The following is a 17,519-nucleotide window of genomic DNA, read 5'->3' as shown; positions in this document are numbered from 1 at the left end:
AATACGCACGGGTAGCTTGCCAGGCTCTGCCGCTCAGGCTCAATACTCTCGGGAGGAAGAGCTTGCCGGGCTCTCCGAGAGGGGCGGAGGAATCGAACTCGGGTCGGCTGCGTGAAAGGCGAATGCCCAACCGCTGTGCTTGTTTTAAATTCAGTTATTTGAATCAGTTTATTATATTACAAAATATATATGTTCTCTGATGTTAGTGTGGAATAAGGTAGACTTTGAGTTTTGGAGAAGATGGAAGTATAAAACATATCAATGAAAAAAAGACATGAAAAGTGTTTGGGAATAGGTGTTTGCCTATTATATCACTTTGAATAACTATTTAATGACCTTATTGATAATTAGCGGTTAAAATTTAGCCCTTTTGTTTTGTTTTAAGATTCTGGTTTCCCAGAATCCTTTCCTGTTAGCTTTCTCAGAGGTTAGAAATAATGGGAACATGAAAAGGAGTTTTAATGATTTTAATGGCCAAGTTGGAATGAAAAAGAATTTTTTTAAAAAGGTCATTAAGATAATAAAAAAAGACATGGACTCCTGTCTCACCATATTTCTCCATAATGTGACTGTAGGGAAAATGAAATTTAGAAACAAGTTGACTGAGCAGTTTATCTAGGCATTTGGCTATGGCATCTATATTTTAGCTATAATTTCCAACTCACTTTATTTTTCATGGGGTTAAAATCAATTTTTGTCCTTGACTAAGTTCATATTATTTCAGTGTCGGCAGGGCTGTTTTGCTGTCGGCCATAGAACATAAAGGTGTCTGTAGAGTTACTGTGTCTCATCATTTGATTAGATGCTTGAGTTTAGACTCAAGAACATAAAGTTCTTACCTTGAAAGTGTTTTGAAATTTTTTAGACAGTGCAGTTGGGTAAAAGCCACTTCAAGTAGGACATTATTAAAATATATCTATATAGAATTATGTGCATTATAAACTGCTTTGTTTTGGACTGTGGAGTTTTTATTACTGGTTAATTCACCATTTTTTCCTCTCTGCAGAACTGGCTGGATCCTGCAAAAGAAATAAAGAAACAACTGCGAAGTAAGTGTTCAAATAACCATGCAAATGTAGAGTAGAATAATAATTGTGGTGGAAATCATTGATTTTTTTTTGCATTGAAAGTTTTTAGTGGGGCTGGAGAGATACTAGAGATACTGTGTAGGGCCTGGCTTTGCTCTCAGCCAGCACACCTGTTTGATTCTTGGCACCCAGTATGGTCCCCAAGATCCTCCAGTAGTGACCCTTGAGCTCAGAGCCAGGAATAAGGCCTGAGTACAGCTGGGTGTGGCTCCAAAACTAAAACTTAAAAAAATAAAAATCTTACAGGAAGTTAAGGGTGCTAACATTAGTTTTTGTAGAATCCCTACTATTTGTTGCTGTCTTAAGAACTTGTTCACTGGTCTGTGGGTTCTGTTATTGTCATTGTCATCCCGTTGCTCATTGATTTGTTCGAGCGGGCACCAGTAACGTCTCTCATTGAGAGACTTATTGTTACTGTTTTTGGCATATCCAATACGCACGGGTAGCTTGCCAGGCTCTGCCTCGCGGGCTCTAGACTCTCGGTAACTTACCGGGTTCTCCGAGAGGGGCAGAGGAATCGAACTGGAGTCGGCCGCGTGAAAGGCGAACGCCCAACCACTGTTCTAGACCTATTTATAATGGGTCTCCCACTGTGAAGTAGGAGCTGATCTTTCTCTGGTAGATTTACTATAACTTTTCACTTGAGCCCAAATGTTGAGGAGCAACTAGTTAAATAGAAGTTTTACTTCTTATGTAAGTCCTTCTCCGGGGAGCTCTGTAACCACTGCTTGGTCTTCATTTCAGAAGTGGACAATTAGGCTAATTTAAAAGTCCCCTCTGGCCCGGGAGGCATCTAGTTAGTTAACACTGTTCACCGGGGTGCTCAGGAAAGCACTTCTGTGTGAAAGGCTTGAGGAACTGTCTTTCCAGTCCCCACCAGTCTTTGCCTTCTCTGCTTCCCTAGTGGGAGTCCACAGTCGTCCTGTGTGCTCTTGAGTCTGGAGTCAGTCCTGCTTTTCCCTTCTTCCCCTCCCCCCCTTTTTTTCTCCTTGTGGGTGCCCATAGTGATGCTGGTGTCCCACCCTAATTGGCTTCCATTCTTTCCCGGGAGCTCCTCCTCTGCCTGGGGCTGACATGATATCATGCCAAGGAATATCACAACCACAGAGGAATTTGCCATAGGGTATCTGGATACTCCATTTACTCCAAGGTCTGTAAGTGATTGGAGCAGAAAGGTAGGGAGCCGTGGACAGCTGGAAGTTTGTAGGCAGGACAAGGAAATTCTTACCAGCCATACCCTGACCATGGTCCTGTGGGTTGTGCTGAGAAAAAACCGTTTCCCTGAACACCAGCTGCAGAATGTTGTATTGTTGTTTTCCTCTACTTACTTCTTATTCCTCACACCAAACCACAGGAACAGAGTCTTGACTTTTCCGTCTGTTCCTTACCGTCTTTGTTCCATCTCCCATTTTAAGGTTCTCAGAGTATGTTCCAGTTTTTCTTTCTTGAATTCATCTTTTTTGTAGTCTTTCTCTCTCTCCCTCTCCCTCTGTTTCTCTCTCTCTCTCTTTAAGGCTGTGTCTGGTGGTATTCAGGGCCTACTCCTGACTCTGCGCTCGGAGGTCACTTCTGGTAGTCCTAGCCTGCATGGAACCAGGCCTCCAACATGCAAAGTGTGTTCTCAAGCTGTTCATTGAGCCAGCTAGCCAGCCCTTCTCTTCTCCCACACTCCCTCACCCCCCACCCCCAGTGAAGCAAAATGGTTTTATTTAAAGAAATTTGCTTAGAGAAATAGGAAGGGAGCAAAGTGAGTGAGATGTGTTCAAGAAAAAGCATTTTTTTTTTTCCTGGGCTTCTCCAGAGAGGAAGAAACAGAGAATGGCTTTGGGGAGGAAGTTACACACACTTTCTCCAAATTTTCTTGGCCTGGAATTCTCTGCATAAATAAATTAATCTGGGTGTTTACATGGGCAAAGCCTTGGACTCCTGATGGCCCTTTCATATTTTTATTAGGACCTTTAGATTCTCTTGTCACTTCTGTTCTAAAGGGTCCTCCCTTCTCTGGGTGGTGCCTCCTATTTATTCTGAGCTCAATACCTCATTTTCTTATTTCCTCTCCTCGAAGACTCTGCTTTCTATGTCTCCAGTTATTGTAGTCTTTCTGATTTGGCTGGTGCTGAGGGGTTTCTCAGGATTTAGTGCTCAAACTGGAACCATACTAGTTAAGCTGGGACAGTTTCTTTTGACCAGTGTTTCTGGCTTTTCAGCATTCATGTATTCTCTCCTCCCCTTCCCACTGCCTCCCCCTCCACTCCCCCACCTTGTCCCAACTTTTCTCTGTCCTCCATCGCCCTGCCTTATTTCATCTGTTTTTGATCACCTCATGATGGGAAAGAGGAAATAAAGAAGAGAAATAAGTAGATTGAGAAAATTATACTAATCGTTATAAATGAAAAAGTGACACCAGAAAGCTTTGGAGCTTTCTGCCTTGTTCTTTCTGGAGCCAAGAACATGTGTTCAAGAAGGTTCAGATGCTTGGGTCTTTCACCCTCTCTGAAACCACACCTGCCAAGTGACCCAGACCTGAGAGAAGATGAGGACAACCTCTCGAACATGAGTGCTGCTCCATTCATTCATTGGTTTCTGGTTTTGTTTTAGTGTTTGATTTCAGTGTCTCGGGGATTTTCTAATTTTCAGAAGGCAGAGCACTTACTGAATAAATCATGGTCGTGTAGTTTGATTATTTAAGAAGTTTTTTGTTTGTTTTGGTGTGGAGTCTCTATGCTCCAGGGCATACTCTTGGCTCTGTGCTCAGGGATCCTGCCTGGCAGTGCTCAGGAGATCATATGGTGTGTGGGACTGCAATGTGGGTCAGTCACATGCAAGACAAGTGATTTACTGCTGTACTGTCTCTCCAGCCCCGCTATTTGGGAAGTTTTTAAAGACTTATTTCAGGATTTTTGCATTTGTGGTTTAGCAAGAGGAATAGCAGTAACAAATGTGATTTGACTTTTTCAAGTTGTTGGAGCTAGTTCACCAAATGGAATTCTGTAGTGGTCGTGAAAGTAGGCCAAGAATATGACATTTTAGAGGTTTTCACCTCTTTTTTCCTTATATTAAAATGAATGAGGGAACTATTTAGCTTCTTACTCTATCTGGATCCAGCCTCTATGATTTTATTACTTTTCAGGTAATAGGCAAAAAGTTCATATTTGTAATTATTTTTGACAATCACAGTTTATTAATTCATGTGTTAAATTTGCCTTAAATATTTTTCAAGTGTACAAAAATAAGAATATAACGATATATGGCTTGCCATGTCACTGTCATCCCGTTGCTCATCGATTTGTTCGAGCGGGCACCAGTAACGTCTCTCATTGAGAGACTTATGCCTTGTATTAAATATAAATCTAGAGCTTGATGAACTGTATGTAGTCGGATGAAACCTATGATCATAGATATATAGCTAAAATGAAAGCTGGGCATTATTGGTCCCTTTATCTGCTTTTAGGATTGGAAATATACCATAAAATTTATGTTCTATTAGAAACTTCTCTGTAGTTCTATCAGAAGGTAAGCAAGTACTGGTTTTAATGCTTAGGGAACAAGTATCCATTAGGAAATCCTGCAAGGACTTTGCCCTAGCATAGTTTAGCTGGGGCTGGAGACAGTAGGGTAGTTTGGGAGCTTACCCTCCACGCAGCTGTCTGTCCTTGGCTTCAATTCCCAGCACTGGAGAGAGTGCCCCCACCAGGAGTGATCTCTGAACAACAGCAACAACAGTAATCATAATCAGGTAGCAGTGACCTTGAAAGTGTATTTTCAGAGAAAGTTCTATGTCCATTTACAGTGTTTTAAGTGTGTGAAGCAGAACTGAAATCTTTTGGTTCTGGTCTTGCTTTTGGGTTTGCAGCCATTGGTGTTCAGGGGCTTTTCTTGGCAGTGCTCAAGAGTGACTCCTGGAAGTGCCAGGGATTGACTGGAGTTCACTGGCTATAAGACGAGTACCTTAACCCCTGCATCATCTCTCTGGCCCTGAAATCCTTTTATTAAGTTGCACAAGATTGGCTTTATTAGTAGAAGAATGGTGTGTGTTATTGTCCAGAGTACTGTTACTCAGTAAGTACTTGTTGACCTTTGAGTAAAAGAAAGCATCCTGATGGTGGAAGACAAAAATCACACATTGAACAAGAAATTTTTTTCAGCTTTGTGTATTTAGGCAATTGTGATACTTTAAAAAAATCTACAAAGGAAATAATACACAGGCATGCCTTTGGAATTATTTGAATTGCTTTAGGAAATTATTTTCTGCCCTCTCCCTAGAGGGAGAGAGAAGGGAAGTGGGGAAAAGATGGGGAGAGCGTCATTATTTCCAAAGGATGATATAGCAAACATTAGGTTCAGTGTCATTTTTGATAATATTTGTTCTTAGTGGCATAATAATGGTAAAGTATTATAAAACCTGGGAAAGAATACTGTCTTAAAGTTTTGCAATAGTTTATCTCCATCCCCTTCCTGGGATTTCTTTCTACACTTCCTCCAAATAATCCATTATTAATCATTTCCAAAATTGAAAGAGTGACCACTTGATCATTGCCCTCTCCCATCCCAGCAATTAAGGAATCTTAAAATACTGAGGATTTTGTTTGCTTTTAAAGGATAGGGAATATTTGTCACTCAGAGAGCTTGCGGTTCAAATAAAGTTATCTCAGTCCAGGGAGATAGCTCAAAGAGGTCCTGAGAATGAGCCCTGACATTATATGGCCCCCAACACTGCCAGAGATAGCACCCACCAGCCCCAGCTCTGCCAGCCCAAGTACCAGATCTCTAGGCCTGTGCCATAATGCACTCCTGAGCAGCACTGGGGAAACAGCAGAGAGGGCCTGAGAGATAGTACCAAGCCTGGTACCACGTGGTCCTCCAAGCATTGTCAGGTGCATCCCTGGAAGCCCCTGAGCATGGCCTTGGTGGTTGTGGTCCAGCCTCAAACAGCACCCAAATACCACAACCTCAAACCCCACACTGCCTGCCCGCCTTGGAGGCCAACAACCACCCAGAGGACCCTCAAATCTCATGAGCACTGCTTGAATGCCCCCAATAAGTTTTCTCAGCTGTCATGTTGAAGTTATGTGATAAGCTTAACTCTTAATGTCATACATAGCATACTATATAAAACCTTTGTAAATGTTGTGGTAAATACTATTCAGAAGTCCATTATTTTCCTTTAATGCTCCACCCCCCCCCCCGTGTAATTGATTTTTTTTTCTATTTTGTAAATTACATCTTTAAAAACATCATCTCAGGGCTGGAGCAATAGCACAGCGGGGAGGGCGTTTGCCTTGCATGCAGTTGACCCGGGTTAAATTCCCGGCATCCCACATGGTCCCCTGAGCACCACCAGGAGCAATTCCTGAGTGTAGAGCAGCCAGGAGTAACCCCTATGCATTGCCAGGTGTGACCCAAAAACCCCCCAAAAAATGCGGGGGGGGGGAAATATATATAATCTTTACATGGTTTTGTGACTTAGTCTGTACTGTTTGAACATTTAACGTGATACTTAATTAAATGGTCAGGCTGTTGGTTGAATAAATAACTGATATTTAATAATTACAGACCTTCCTTGGCTGTTCACCTTCAATGTGAAGTTTTATCCTCCCGATCCTTCTCAGCTGACTGAAGATATCACCAGGTATTTTATACGTTAAAAAAATAAATGAGTGTTTACTTACAGTCTTCATTTATTTTTGTGGCCAAGGAGAGTTGTCATATATTCTGGATAAACTTCAAACATGTTATTTTAGAAATTTTCTTATAAGTGGATACTCCCAAATAATGTGAAATGTTGCTATCTTGAAAAATTGTGCTCACTTTAATCTCTGCATTTATATTTGAGTAATGTGATACTAAAAATGTTGCTGACTCCATTTTCTCTGTTGTACTTTTAAAAAGCCTTGATTTTAAATATTTTAATACTAAAGGATTATTGTATGATGGATTTTCATGTATAGCCATGTGTGCATACGCATATATATATATATACATATATATATATATTTCCTAGTTTCTTTGTAAAGGTGATTGAGGGCTAGAAACATAAAAGTAGTTGTGAAGTCAATTGAAGTATAATGTTTCCCGCCCTTAAGGAATAAAACAAACCTAATAAAGTAGGATTTCTTATATAAGAGTCAGTAGGTCTTTCATTTCCCTCTGAGATCATCTGGGCTAATCTAGCCATCTCCTTAAATTTCAAATTAAGGATCGTTTGTTAGGAGCACGAGAGCATTTATAGATTCTGAGTATTTGGTTATCAAGGAACATTTTGAATCCACGAGTGCCTTGATATTTTAGCCCTGTAAGACTGGCTGCCAGTTTATATAGTACTTCTTAGCATTGTGTGAAGTAGGTCTCTAGAGTGAATTTTTTTTTTTAATTTTTTTTTTTTGCTTTTTTGGGTCTCACCTGGCGATGCACAGGGGTTATTCCTGGCTCTGCACTCAGGAATTACCCCTGGCCGTGCTCAGGGGACCATATGGGATGCTGGGATTTGAACCCGGGTCGGCCGCGTGCAAGGCAAACGCCCTACCCGCTGTGCTATCTCTCCAGCCCCCTAGAGTGAATTTTTTTTAAATGCATTTTAAAAAGGTTTTTATAAGACCAAGGAAAAGTGTGTTTGGTGTGTATACCGAAGTAAACTAGAGGTCTCAGCCAGAATCTGCTTTTGATTTCTGTGGATTGTGTGCCTTTATGCTTTCTGCTAGGCCAGTTTTGTTGAGAAGCATCAGGTTGCAAAGGCGCTTATCAGAGACTCTGCTAATCACACGAAATAGAAATGATGACAACTTCTTTCCAAGATCAGATAAATGACAGCTCTTTGTTCTTTCTTAACTAATTGTTGCTGAATAGAGAATTACTGCTACTAATTAAGTTGTGATTGAATTCGCCTCAGCTATTAAATGATAAGAATAGCTTTCGTGATTGTACAGTGAGTTGTTCAGAGCATGGAACTCAGCAGGTTGGCACGTATAGGACACAACCTCACCACAGACGTGCCTTTGAACGAAGCATGTAATTGGGGTTTCGTGGCCTATTGCCCTCTCTGTGCATTTACTTGTGCATATGATAATGCTTTGGTGATTGCGACTCATGGTATCAACAAGTGTGTTGCTTTTCTTTTTAAATGGGACTTGAAGAGTCTCCCTGTCTATAGTGGGAGAAATAACAGTCTGTAGAGACGTTCAAGCTTTTTATGCCTAAGGACCAGCGTCACCCCACATTGCTGGTCTGTGAGCTAACGAATAAAGCCTCGCCTACAGCCAGAGAGCCAGACATCTGCCTGTGCTAGTAGCGAAGTGTCTCGTAAGCGGCCTGATTGAAATCAAATTGAGAGAACATTTCAAAGGTAGGGGACAGCCTTGGAGGAGAACAAGAACATTTCTACATACTCTCTAAAGAGTGTTCCGTCCTGTGTGAAAGGATGGCGTTGGAAAATTCAGGAGACAGTTGTAGGTTTTGTCTGACGTTTTGGACCTTAGATGTAGGTTTCGAAAGCAGGGAAAGGACCAACTTGAAAAGTAGAGACAATAATATAAAGGAGTGACAGGTTTGGTATCCAAAGGAATCTTTGTTTCTTAGGTCTTAAAGGTGCCATAGAATATGGATGGACTTTGTCAGATTTAGAGAATTCGAACATAATCTGGAATCATAGGTTAAGAGTTTTGTAAAGTAACTGCAATTATCTTTGTGCTGTTCTAAGGCTTACAGAAAGAACCCCACTTAAAAAAAGTGGCTCCTGGAATACCTCAGAAATATTTGGGACTGGGGAGGCAATATAAGGGGTACCTACTCTCAGTTTGATCCCTGGTACCACATGGCCCCCTGAATATTGCCAGGTGGAGGCATGGAGGCTCCAGAACTGTGAGGTTGGCCCAGGTGGTCCCTGGTACTATGGGGTAGAAGCATCACGCCATCCTTAGGCCCTTTCACTGAAGCATTGACCTATTTGGCTTAGAATCACTGGTCTTTGAACACCACTTGGGATGCCCCTTTGTTATTTATGTATGTAGTAATAGTGAGATGACTTTTATTCTTTGAGAAAACGTTTTCTTGCCAAGTGGTCAATACTTCACTAGCACTGAAGAGTTTATTTCAACTATGATGACAGAGTCCCTGTCCTGCCTGGGAAGCAGTCAGGGGGCATGTCAAGTATAACTGAGCAGGGGTAGGGCTAAAACCTCCTGCCGGTAAATTTCACTTTACTTTCACTTTACTTTGATTACATTTAATATTTCAACAAAAAACCTCACTATTATTGTTTGGAGTTTCTCCCCACTAAAGTCGACCTGCTGAAAAGAAAGCATTTGATAATTTGTTTTCCATTGCTGAGAATAAAGAGATATGAGGTCGAGTGGCCACACTAGCGGCCGCACGGTTTTGGATTACACATGCGGGGTGGGGGGCTGGGGAAGTGGGGTAGGGGGAGGTATACTGTGATTCTTGGTGGTGGAATATGTGCACTGGTGAAGGGATGGGTGTTCGAGCATTGTATAACTGAGACTTAAACCTGAAAGCTTTGCAACTTTCCACATGGTGATTCAATAAAAGGAAGACGGTGGCCCACAGGACCGGCAGCCTCTAAAAGATACCCAGAAAGAGAGGAAGTGCCCCTTAGTGTTGCAGGTGAATTGTGTAGCCTTAAAAACAATTCTCTTTGAGTGTACAAATCTGATTTTTTCAGAGGTCACCTAGTTGATTGTGGTTCAAAAAAAAAAAACCCCACAAAAATCCTCAGTGAATATAAATAACTTATCTGTGTGTTATTAGTTAACACTTTTATAAATATGTAGTCAGAACATTAATTTCATAGTAATTATTAGCACTATTATCATTGTGGATGTAGGGTTCTAGGGTCACGCATGTGTTTTATTTATATTATCTAATATTTGCCCTCACCTACAAAGAGAGGTGGAATTCCTTCTGTTTGACAGTTGTGGAATTAGCCTTAGGCAGGTGAATGAAATTTTCTTTAGAGGGGTAAGTGAGCAAGGAAGAGCCTCACAGTAGCTAATTGTTGCTAAGTGCATCTTAGGAAAAAAGAAATTAGTATGGAAAGGGTAGAGATGGATAAAGGGACAGTGATTTTTATTAGCCTTTCTTGCAATAGCCTGCAGCTGTTTACATTCTCTCTCCCCCCCCCCCCCCCCCCACACACACACTGTCTCAGGGCACTGGTTGTGGCCCTTGGGAGGCCCCCTGGGTTGTGTGAAGGCGCTGCTGGGGATTGAACTGATAACCCCACCCCAAGCCATGCCGATGCTCTACCACTGAGCCACATTCCCAGGCCCAACCTGTAGCTACTTTTAAAAAAAAAATATTATTAGTGAATCACCGTGAGGTACAGTTATAGACTTAGAAACTTTCGTACTTACATTTCAGTCATACAGTGGTTGAGTGTCCATCCCTCCACCAGTGCCCATTTTCCACCACCAGGGGTCCCAGCATCCCTCCCCCACCCCCACCCTACCCGCCTCCCACCCCACCCCACCTCTGTGGCAGGGCATTCCCTTTTGCTCTCTCTCTCCTTTTGGGGGTGTTGTGATTTGCAGTCGAGGTATCAAGTGGCCATCATGTTCGGTCTATAATCTACTTTCAGCCTTCATCTCCCATCCCGAACGGACTGTCCTAGCACCCTTTAACCCTTGGTGGTCCCTTCTCTAGCTGGGCTCCCTGCAGCTGCTTTTGAAGACACCATTCATCTTCACAGCTCGGGAACGGCATGCCCATTTTTAGCATAGAAATGTCATTTTGAATCCAAGGAGAGACAGTGTGTGTGATGGCATTGTTTTATCTTCAGTCCCAGAACCCATTATACTAGTAGGGATGCTAGCACAGCTATCCAGAGTTTCCTCGTACCTGCCCTCGAGACTCAGTTACTGTAAACAAGGCGCAAGGAGTTGGGAGTCCCAGGGGTGGCTTACTGCGCCTTTTATTTTGGCTTCTGGCTCTGAAGAGGAGTAGTAGACAGGAAGGGTTAGATGAGCAGTGGGTAATCTCATTGTCCTCTCTTCCTCCTCCCCTGTTCCCCCTGCCCAGATACTTCCTGTGCCTTCAGCTCCGTCAGGACATCGCTTCCGGCCGCCTGCCCTGTTCTTTCGTGACGCACGCGCTCCTGGGCTCCTACACACTTCAGGCCGAACTCGGGGACCACGACCCAGAGCAGCATGGCAGCAGCAACCTCAGTGACTTCCAGTTTGCTCCCACACAGACTAAGGAGCTGGAAGAAAAGGTGGCCGAGCTGCACAGAACCCACAGGTGTGTGGTCCTGCCCCGTGGGGCGAGAAGGTGGAAGCAGAGCCGAGCCGCGTCTCTCGGCCTCACTAAACACCCGAGCCTCGTGTGTGGCATCAGCTTCCCCTAGCACCAGTTTAGGAAAACCAGGGGGCCCTCGCTCCATCCTTTCATTGTCTTCATGAGTACGAAATAGAACCGACTCTTCTTACGTAACTAAATGGTTTTATTTATTCAAAGAATGTACTTGTTGTGTCTCTATCCCTCTCCTACTTCCTACCCTATCCGTTAACATTTCTGAGCTGGTCCATGTGGTGTTTATGGGTCCCCAGGATATTCCAAGGGCGGGGTGGGGAGGGGTCAAGGTGAAAAATCACCTAATAGGGACCATGGCACAAGAGTCACTGGTCCTACTGGTAGAATGTAGAGGGTGACACAGGAAGGAAATAAGGTTGCAGGGGCCATGGATGGAAAAAGGCTGTGTAACACTGGTTTAGCACCAACAAACTTAAAGCAAACACACCCACCCACATACATAGTTGGCATTTGCTACTTATTTAAATTTCCTTTTAATTGTTTTTATTGGCATATTTGATACAATGCCAGAGAGATGATGAGGCATCACAATTTTTTAAAGGTGGGTGGTGATGGACATTGGAATAGTAACTGAAGTATACAGATGTTTTGTCTAATCCACAGATGACCTTGAGGATTACTTAATTGCTTAAGTACACTGTACTTTGAGAAGTTTTGTATCTGTGCAAGAATAGAGTGGTTTTTTTTTCTTAAGGACAAATCTTGAAGACTTATAGCTCCAAATTTTCATTTCTCCCATATTGAAAAATTAATATTTTTTAAAATTTTGACTAAAATGCTTTGAATGAGATTTTAGAGATGGTTTTCAAACCGACCATCTTATTTGATTTTATACATGCTGTAATATTTGAGTGTAAATATTTTCTTAGCTATTCAAATTTTACTCAATTGGCATTTATTATATAATTTGAAATTTAAATAAAAGGTACAGAAATGCCATGATGATGTGAAGATTAATAGGACGTGGTTCTGTTCTCTAGCAGCTTTAAAGTTGTTTAGTGAGGGAGATAGGACTGGAGCGATAGCGCAGCGAGTAGGGCATTTGCCTTGCACATGGCCAACCCGGGTTCGATTCCTCTGTCCCTCTTAGAGAGCACAGCAAGTTACCGAGAGTATCTCGCCCACAAGGCAAAGCCTGGCAAGCTACTCGTGGTGTATCCGATATGCCAAAACCAGTAACAACAAGTCTCACAATGGAGATGAACAAATCAATGAACAATGGACAACAGTTACAGTGACAGAGTGAGGGAGGTGGATAGGACTGGAAATAGTTTTAGTCTGCACAGTATCTGATGGTGTAAAGTCAAGTACAGGTACTTCTAATCTTTATCTGATCAAACATAACGAAATGAAACGATGGATTAAAAACCATCTATTCAGAAACATGGAGTCACTTTATTCTATTTATTTTGTAACTGTTATAGCTGGGACTTTTTTCCCTAATGGGGTCGAAAAGGAACTTTCTAATTTGAAGAAGGTGAAGGTGGTCTTTCACACAGCTTCCAGGGAGCAGTTTATGTTAGAAAGAAAGCTAGAGGTTGAGAGTTGCTCTGTGTTCTTTATGTCTGCTAATTCTCCCCTCCACACAAAACTCTTCCATGTCATCATACACACCTTTTCCTGTTTGATTTTGCATCGCCAATAAGTTGATACTTTTTTTCCCCCATTCTTAGGGGCTTATCTCCAGCGCAAGCTGATTCTCAGTTCTTAGAAAATGCAAAGAGGCTTTCCATGTACGGCGTTGACCTACATCATGCCAAGGTACTGTGAATGTAATGCTGGAGATTTGGGAGGTCTTCAGTTTCAGAATTTCACTTCTAGGAAATGTTAAATGCTTTGACCTGAAGGTTTTATAATATACTTTGGTGTGACTGATTTGTGAGATTTAAGTTAGTGGGGAAAACTATCCACGGCCTTTCTTTTCCTAGTCTTTGTCTTAGATAAAAATTTACTTTATCACTTTTTTTAAACTCTCACCCTGGCTTATTCTGTGTTGTCACTTTTGCTATGCCAAGTGTTGCTTCTATGCCAGTTTCCTCTCCTTCTCTTATTTAAAATATTCATTTTTGGGCCTCAGAGACAGTTCAGGAGTTAGGCACTGGTGTTGTACACAGTCTGCAATTTGGTCCCCTAACCACTGAGATGTGACCCTTGGTTACAGAGCAAGGAATAAGCTCTGAGCACTACTGGGAATGCCCCCCCCCCCCGAAAAATGATATTATAAATAAAATACGTTAATATTTCCACAAAAGCATGAGAAACATCATCCATACTTACCTACCTAAAGTAGGACTGTTGAAATTTTGGTCAGTTACGTTCTAAGCATATTTTTCCTTATTTTTTTCTTTTTTTTAAATTTTTTTTCTCCCTCCCCCAGACATATTTTTCTATGTAATTCTGGCACAGATACGTGCATGTATTTCACACAATACATTTTTCTACCTTTACGATAATCAAACGTTTTCTCTCACATTTACAAGAATTTTATTACATGGGTAGTAAAAAGTAACTATCTTAACAATTAGTTTCTATGTTAGTGTCTTATTATTTAACTTAAACATTTTTTGTATTCTCACCACACCTTATGTGCCCCCCCCCCTTCACACACTTCAGTTCCTCTTCCTGTTGTTTCCTAATAAATTTGACTTAGGAGGTAAAACATATATTTCTTGTATTTGAATGTTTTCACATTGGTAGGGACAAGTCTTATCATCCAAGGGAGAGAGGAGAGGACAGCTCTAGGCCCCCCAAACACTTGACCTGTTTCTTTTTAAACCTGATTTTCTCACCACCTGTAAATCTTGGTTCTGTTACTTTGTTGATCATTAGTTAAAATTCAGTTTTTTTGAGAGAAGTACTGCCGGGTTCCTGGAATTCTTGTGCTTTATTTGGTGGGGAGCCCTGCCCGGGTTCACTTCTTGAGGTACTTAGCGCTGGCATGTGGGCCATGTGGGTTCAGTATTCAGGCATGAAAATGTGCTGATGTTTGGGCCCCTGGTGCTAGGGGGGGGCAGACCACTCTTGGGGGCTTCCTCAGTGAAGCCCTGGGAACTGCACTCAGCATTCATGTGCCTTCTAGGCATGTACTCAAGCCCTGTGACCTATTTCCCTAGTCCCAGAACTCTTTATTTTAAAAGGGTAAGAAAAGTAAGCTTGCTAGCTCTGTCTTAATACAATTTTGCTGTGTGATCACTTTTGAAAATAAATTTATTCCTCTGGTCTCTTTATAATCATGTATCCATTAGATCATGTTTAATGCACATATTTGTAATTCATTGAAAGAATAGAGCATTAAAGGAGTTTTGCATGCAGTTTAAAACTGTGTGTCTTTATACATTTTTCATGGTCTTGGTAATTTAAGTGGTCATTTTTTATTTTGGTGTTTGGGCCATACATGGTGGTGTTCAGGGGTACCTTTTTGTTGAGGAATGATCCCTTGCGAGGTGATGGGACCATATGTGGTACCCAGGATTCAAACTAGGGTCAGTGGGATGCAAGACAAGTACCTTACTTCCTGTACTCTCAGGCCGTGAATGCTTTTTAAATTAATATTTTGTTATTAGTCAAGTCCTTAATAGTACACTAATGTTAGAATCATTGGAGAGCCTGGCAAGCTCCCCTTGGTGTATTCATATGCCAAAACCAGTAACAATGATGGGTCTCATTCCCCTGACCCTGTAAGAGCCTCCAGTGCGGCACCTTTGGGAAGGACGAGTAAAGAGAAGCTTCTAAAATCTCAAGGCTAGGATGAATGGAAATGTTACTGAGACAGCACGAGAAAATCAACAGTCAATGGGATGGTGATGATGATGATGATGAATGTTAGGATGGGTCAAACCAAAGGACTGTCGATCAAAGGTTACAGGCAAACCACAAGTATAGGAGCTTTCTTAACCTTCTGTGTTTGAAGGAGTGAAGGCCACAGCAGTTTCCAGAACCAAGGTCTGTGTGCAGAGGATATCCCAAGAGGAGCTGTCAGCATCACTTCATAGCCGGTTTGAATGGGAGTAGACTGGGAGGGAGGGAAGCTGGGTACCAAGTACCCTGGCCTCCCTGGCTTCCTCTCCTTCCTCCCTCTTCCTCTGAGAACATCCCATTACCTTAACGTATACAAAAGCCAATTGGCAATGGGGTCCTTTGATACCCAGGAGGTATGGGGGAGTTTCCAGGGAAGTGAGGTAGGCCGAGAAGGGGCTCCTCTTTTGTAGCTTATTTTTCCCACTGTTATAAGATGGCATATCACAGATATGGGATGAACTCATGTTTTTTATTTTTTTCTCTTTACCCTTTATGTGTCATTTGTATGTACACAAGATACTGATAATTCTGAAGTAATATAAAAATCTGAAAATCCACCGACTGACTTGAATTCCGATTGGACTGACTTTTAAGTCTGAGAGAATAGCTTCAGTGTCCTATGTGAGGATTGCTTCAGAGTTGGAGGGCTTTATTCCGTGTTTTAAATAAGAGCTGCCTCCTTCCTCGTGGTGAGAACATGCTGTCTCGCCAGGCTTCCGGCTTGCTCCCTGTGGCCATGGCCAGTGATATTTTTGGCAACCACCATTGTGTCTGGTGCCAAGTTGCTTGGGCACCTGTGCCTGAATCACCCCAGCTTTTCCCTCTGTTCCTAGAGAGAATTGTGGCTGCCAAGATATGGGTAAATAAAGCACCCTAGAGATTAGACTTCTAAACTTGCTCAAGGGATCTAATGTAATTTGATTTGTAGATGTGAACCATTCACATCTCAGCAGAGAGGGCAATTGGCATCAGTTACCTAGTAATTAATATGCACGTTTCCCTCCTCCTTTCCCCTCCCCTTTGTTGTTTTTGTGATGTCCTGGAGTCACACAATTAGTTGTGGACTAATAAGAGATCCCACATTTGCTGTGATACGTTCTCACAATGGTAGTGCCACCCAGATCACACTTGGAGAGGAGAGTGGAGCCGGGTATGGAATTCATTTTACCAAGGAGCCACGTGCCACCTCTCTTCTTCCAAACTAACATAGGGGCCAGAGAGGTAGTATAATGGGTAGGGTCCTTGCCTTGAATGCTGCCAACCAGCTTCAATCCCCAGCACCCCATATGTTCCTTCAAGCACTATCAAGAATGATCCTTAGCACGGAGTGGAGAGTCAGCCCAGAGAACCACTGGGCAAGGCCCAGCCCTCCCCATCCCCCCAAAAGGCCCTAGTAAAAGTTAAAATTGTTTTTTTAGTAACAAGACAGTCAAGATGTTATACCTTTATTGAATTGAGATCTAGACTAAATGTGGTGTTGTAGCATTTTTTGGTAGAATTTGTTTCATGCTAATGATTTCTGAAAATGTGAATATATCTGAATAATATTCTTAAATTTTTGCATATTTTGAGTTAAAGCCAATTTTTTTAGGGATAACTGATGATCTGTATATTTTAAATATTGTGCTTGTTGGATCAGCACTACTTGAAATGTGAGAAAACAGTTTTTCACTTTTGTCTGTAAGTTTATTTAAAACAAAACCTGGGGCTGGAGCAATAGCACAGCGGGTAGGGCGTTTGCCTTGTACGCGGCCGACCCGGGTTTGATCCCCAGCATCTCATACGGTCCCCTGAGCACCGCCAGGAGTAATTCCTGAGTGCGAAGCCAGGAGTAATGCCTGTGCATTGCCAGGTGTGACCCAAAAAGCAAAATAAATAAATAAATAAAAATAGAACAAAACCTTTCAGACTTGTGTCTTGTGTTCCAAATTAGTGCGCCGAGGAAAGAAAGAAGTATTGCAGAGTTCAAGAAAAGTCTGCATTCCTTTGGAATATGGCAGCCCAAAGCATGCTGTAATGAGAATGGGAAGAAGTCAGCACTCTTGAGTTTATTGGAAAGTTGCTGGAAGGGATTCAAGATTTTAACTTTGTCCCCCTAGAAGGAAGATTTTCTGTGAGGGATTAATATTTCATAGGATAAAGACATAATTTTAACAGCTATTTTAATCTATGTGAGATAAAATTGCCTAAAGTGAAATGAAGCTCAGGGTGTGGAGAACAGGCCACAGAGGGCTGGTGGAAAACACAATTTACCCCCAGATCTCGGGGTTGCAAGATTCTGTTCTGTTCAAAACACACTGAAGAGAAACTGGT

General features: G+C 42.0%; 1 protein-coding gene across 24 annotated transcripts in view; it reads left to right on the top strand.

Moving 5' to 3' along the window:
* The window catches only part of EPB41L2 (erythrocyte membrane protein band 4.1 like 2), a 220,350-nt gene that overhangs the window by 153,592 nt on the left and 49,239 nt on the right, over positions 1 to 17,519 (top strand). For all 24 annotated transcript variants that reach the window (XR_008629711.1, XR_008629713.1, XR_008629712.1 and 21 more), the window contains 4 exons: positions 1,007 to 1,049; positions 6,642 to 6,717; positions 11,118 to 11,336; positions 13,082 to 13,169. Coding sequence is in view for 18 of the 24 variants with exons in the window: in XM_055134237.1 (XP_054990212.1) it covers positions 1,007 to 1,049; positions 6,642 to 6,717; positions 11,118 to 11,336; positions 13,082 to 13,169 (426 nt within the window). In the remaining 6 variants the exon portion in view is untranslated. The remainder of the gene's footprint in view (positions 1 to 1,006; positions 1,050 to 6,641; positions 6,718 to 11,117; positions 11,337 to 13,081; positions 13,170 to 17,519) is intronic.

This window comes from Sorex araneus, chromosome 4 (genome assembly GCF_027595985.1).
Source record: "Sorex araneus isolate mSorAra2 chromosome 4, mSorAra2.pri, whole genome shotgun sequence".
In the NCBI taxonomy this organism is placed as follows: domain Eukaryota; kingdom Metazoa; phylum Chordata; class Mammalia; order Eulipotyphla; family Soricidae; genus Sorex; species Sorex araneus.
This window is presented reverse-complemented; position numbering and strand designations above follow the sequence as displayed.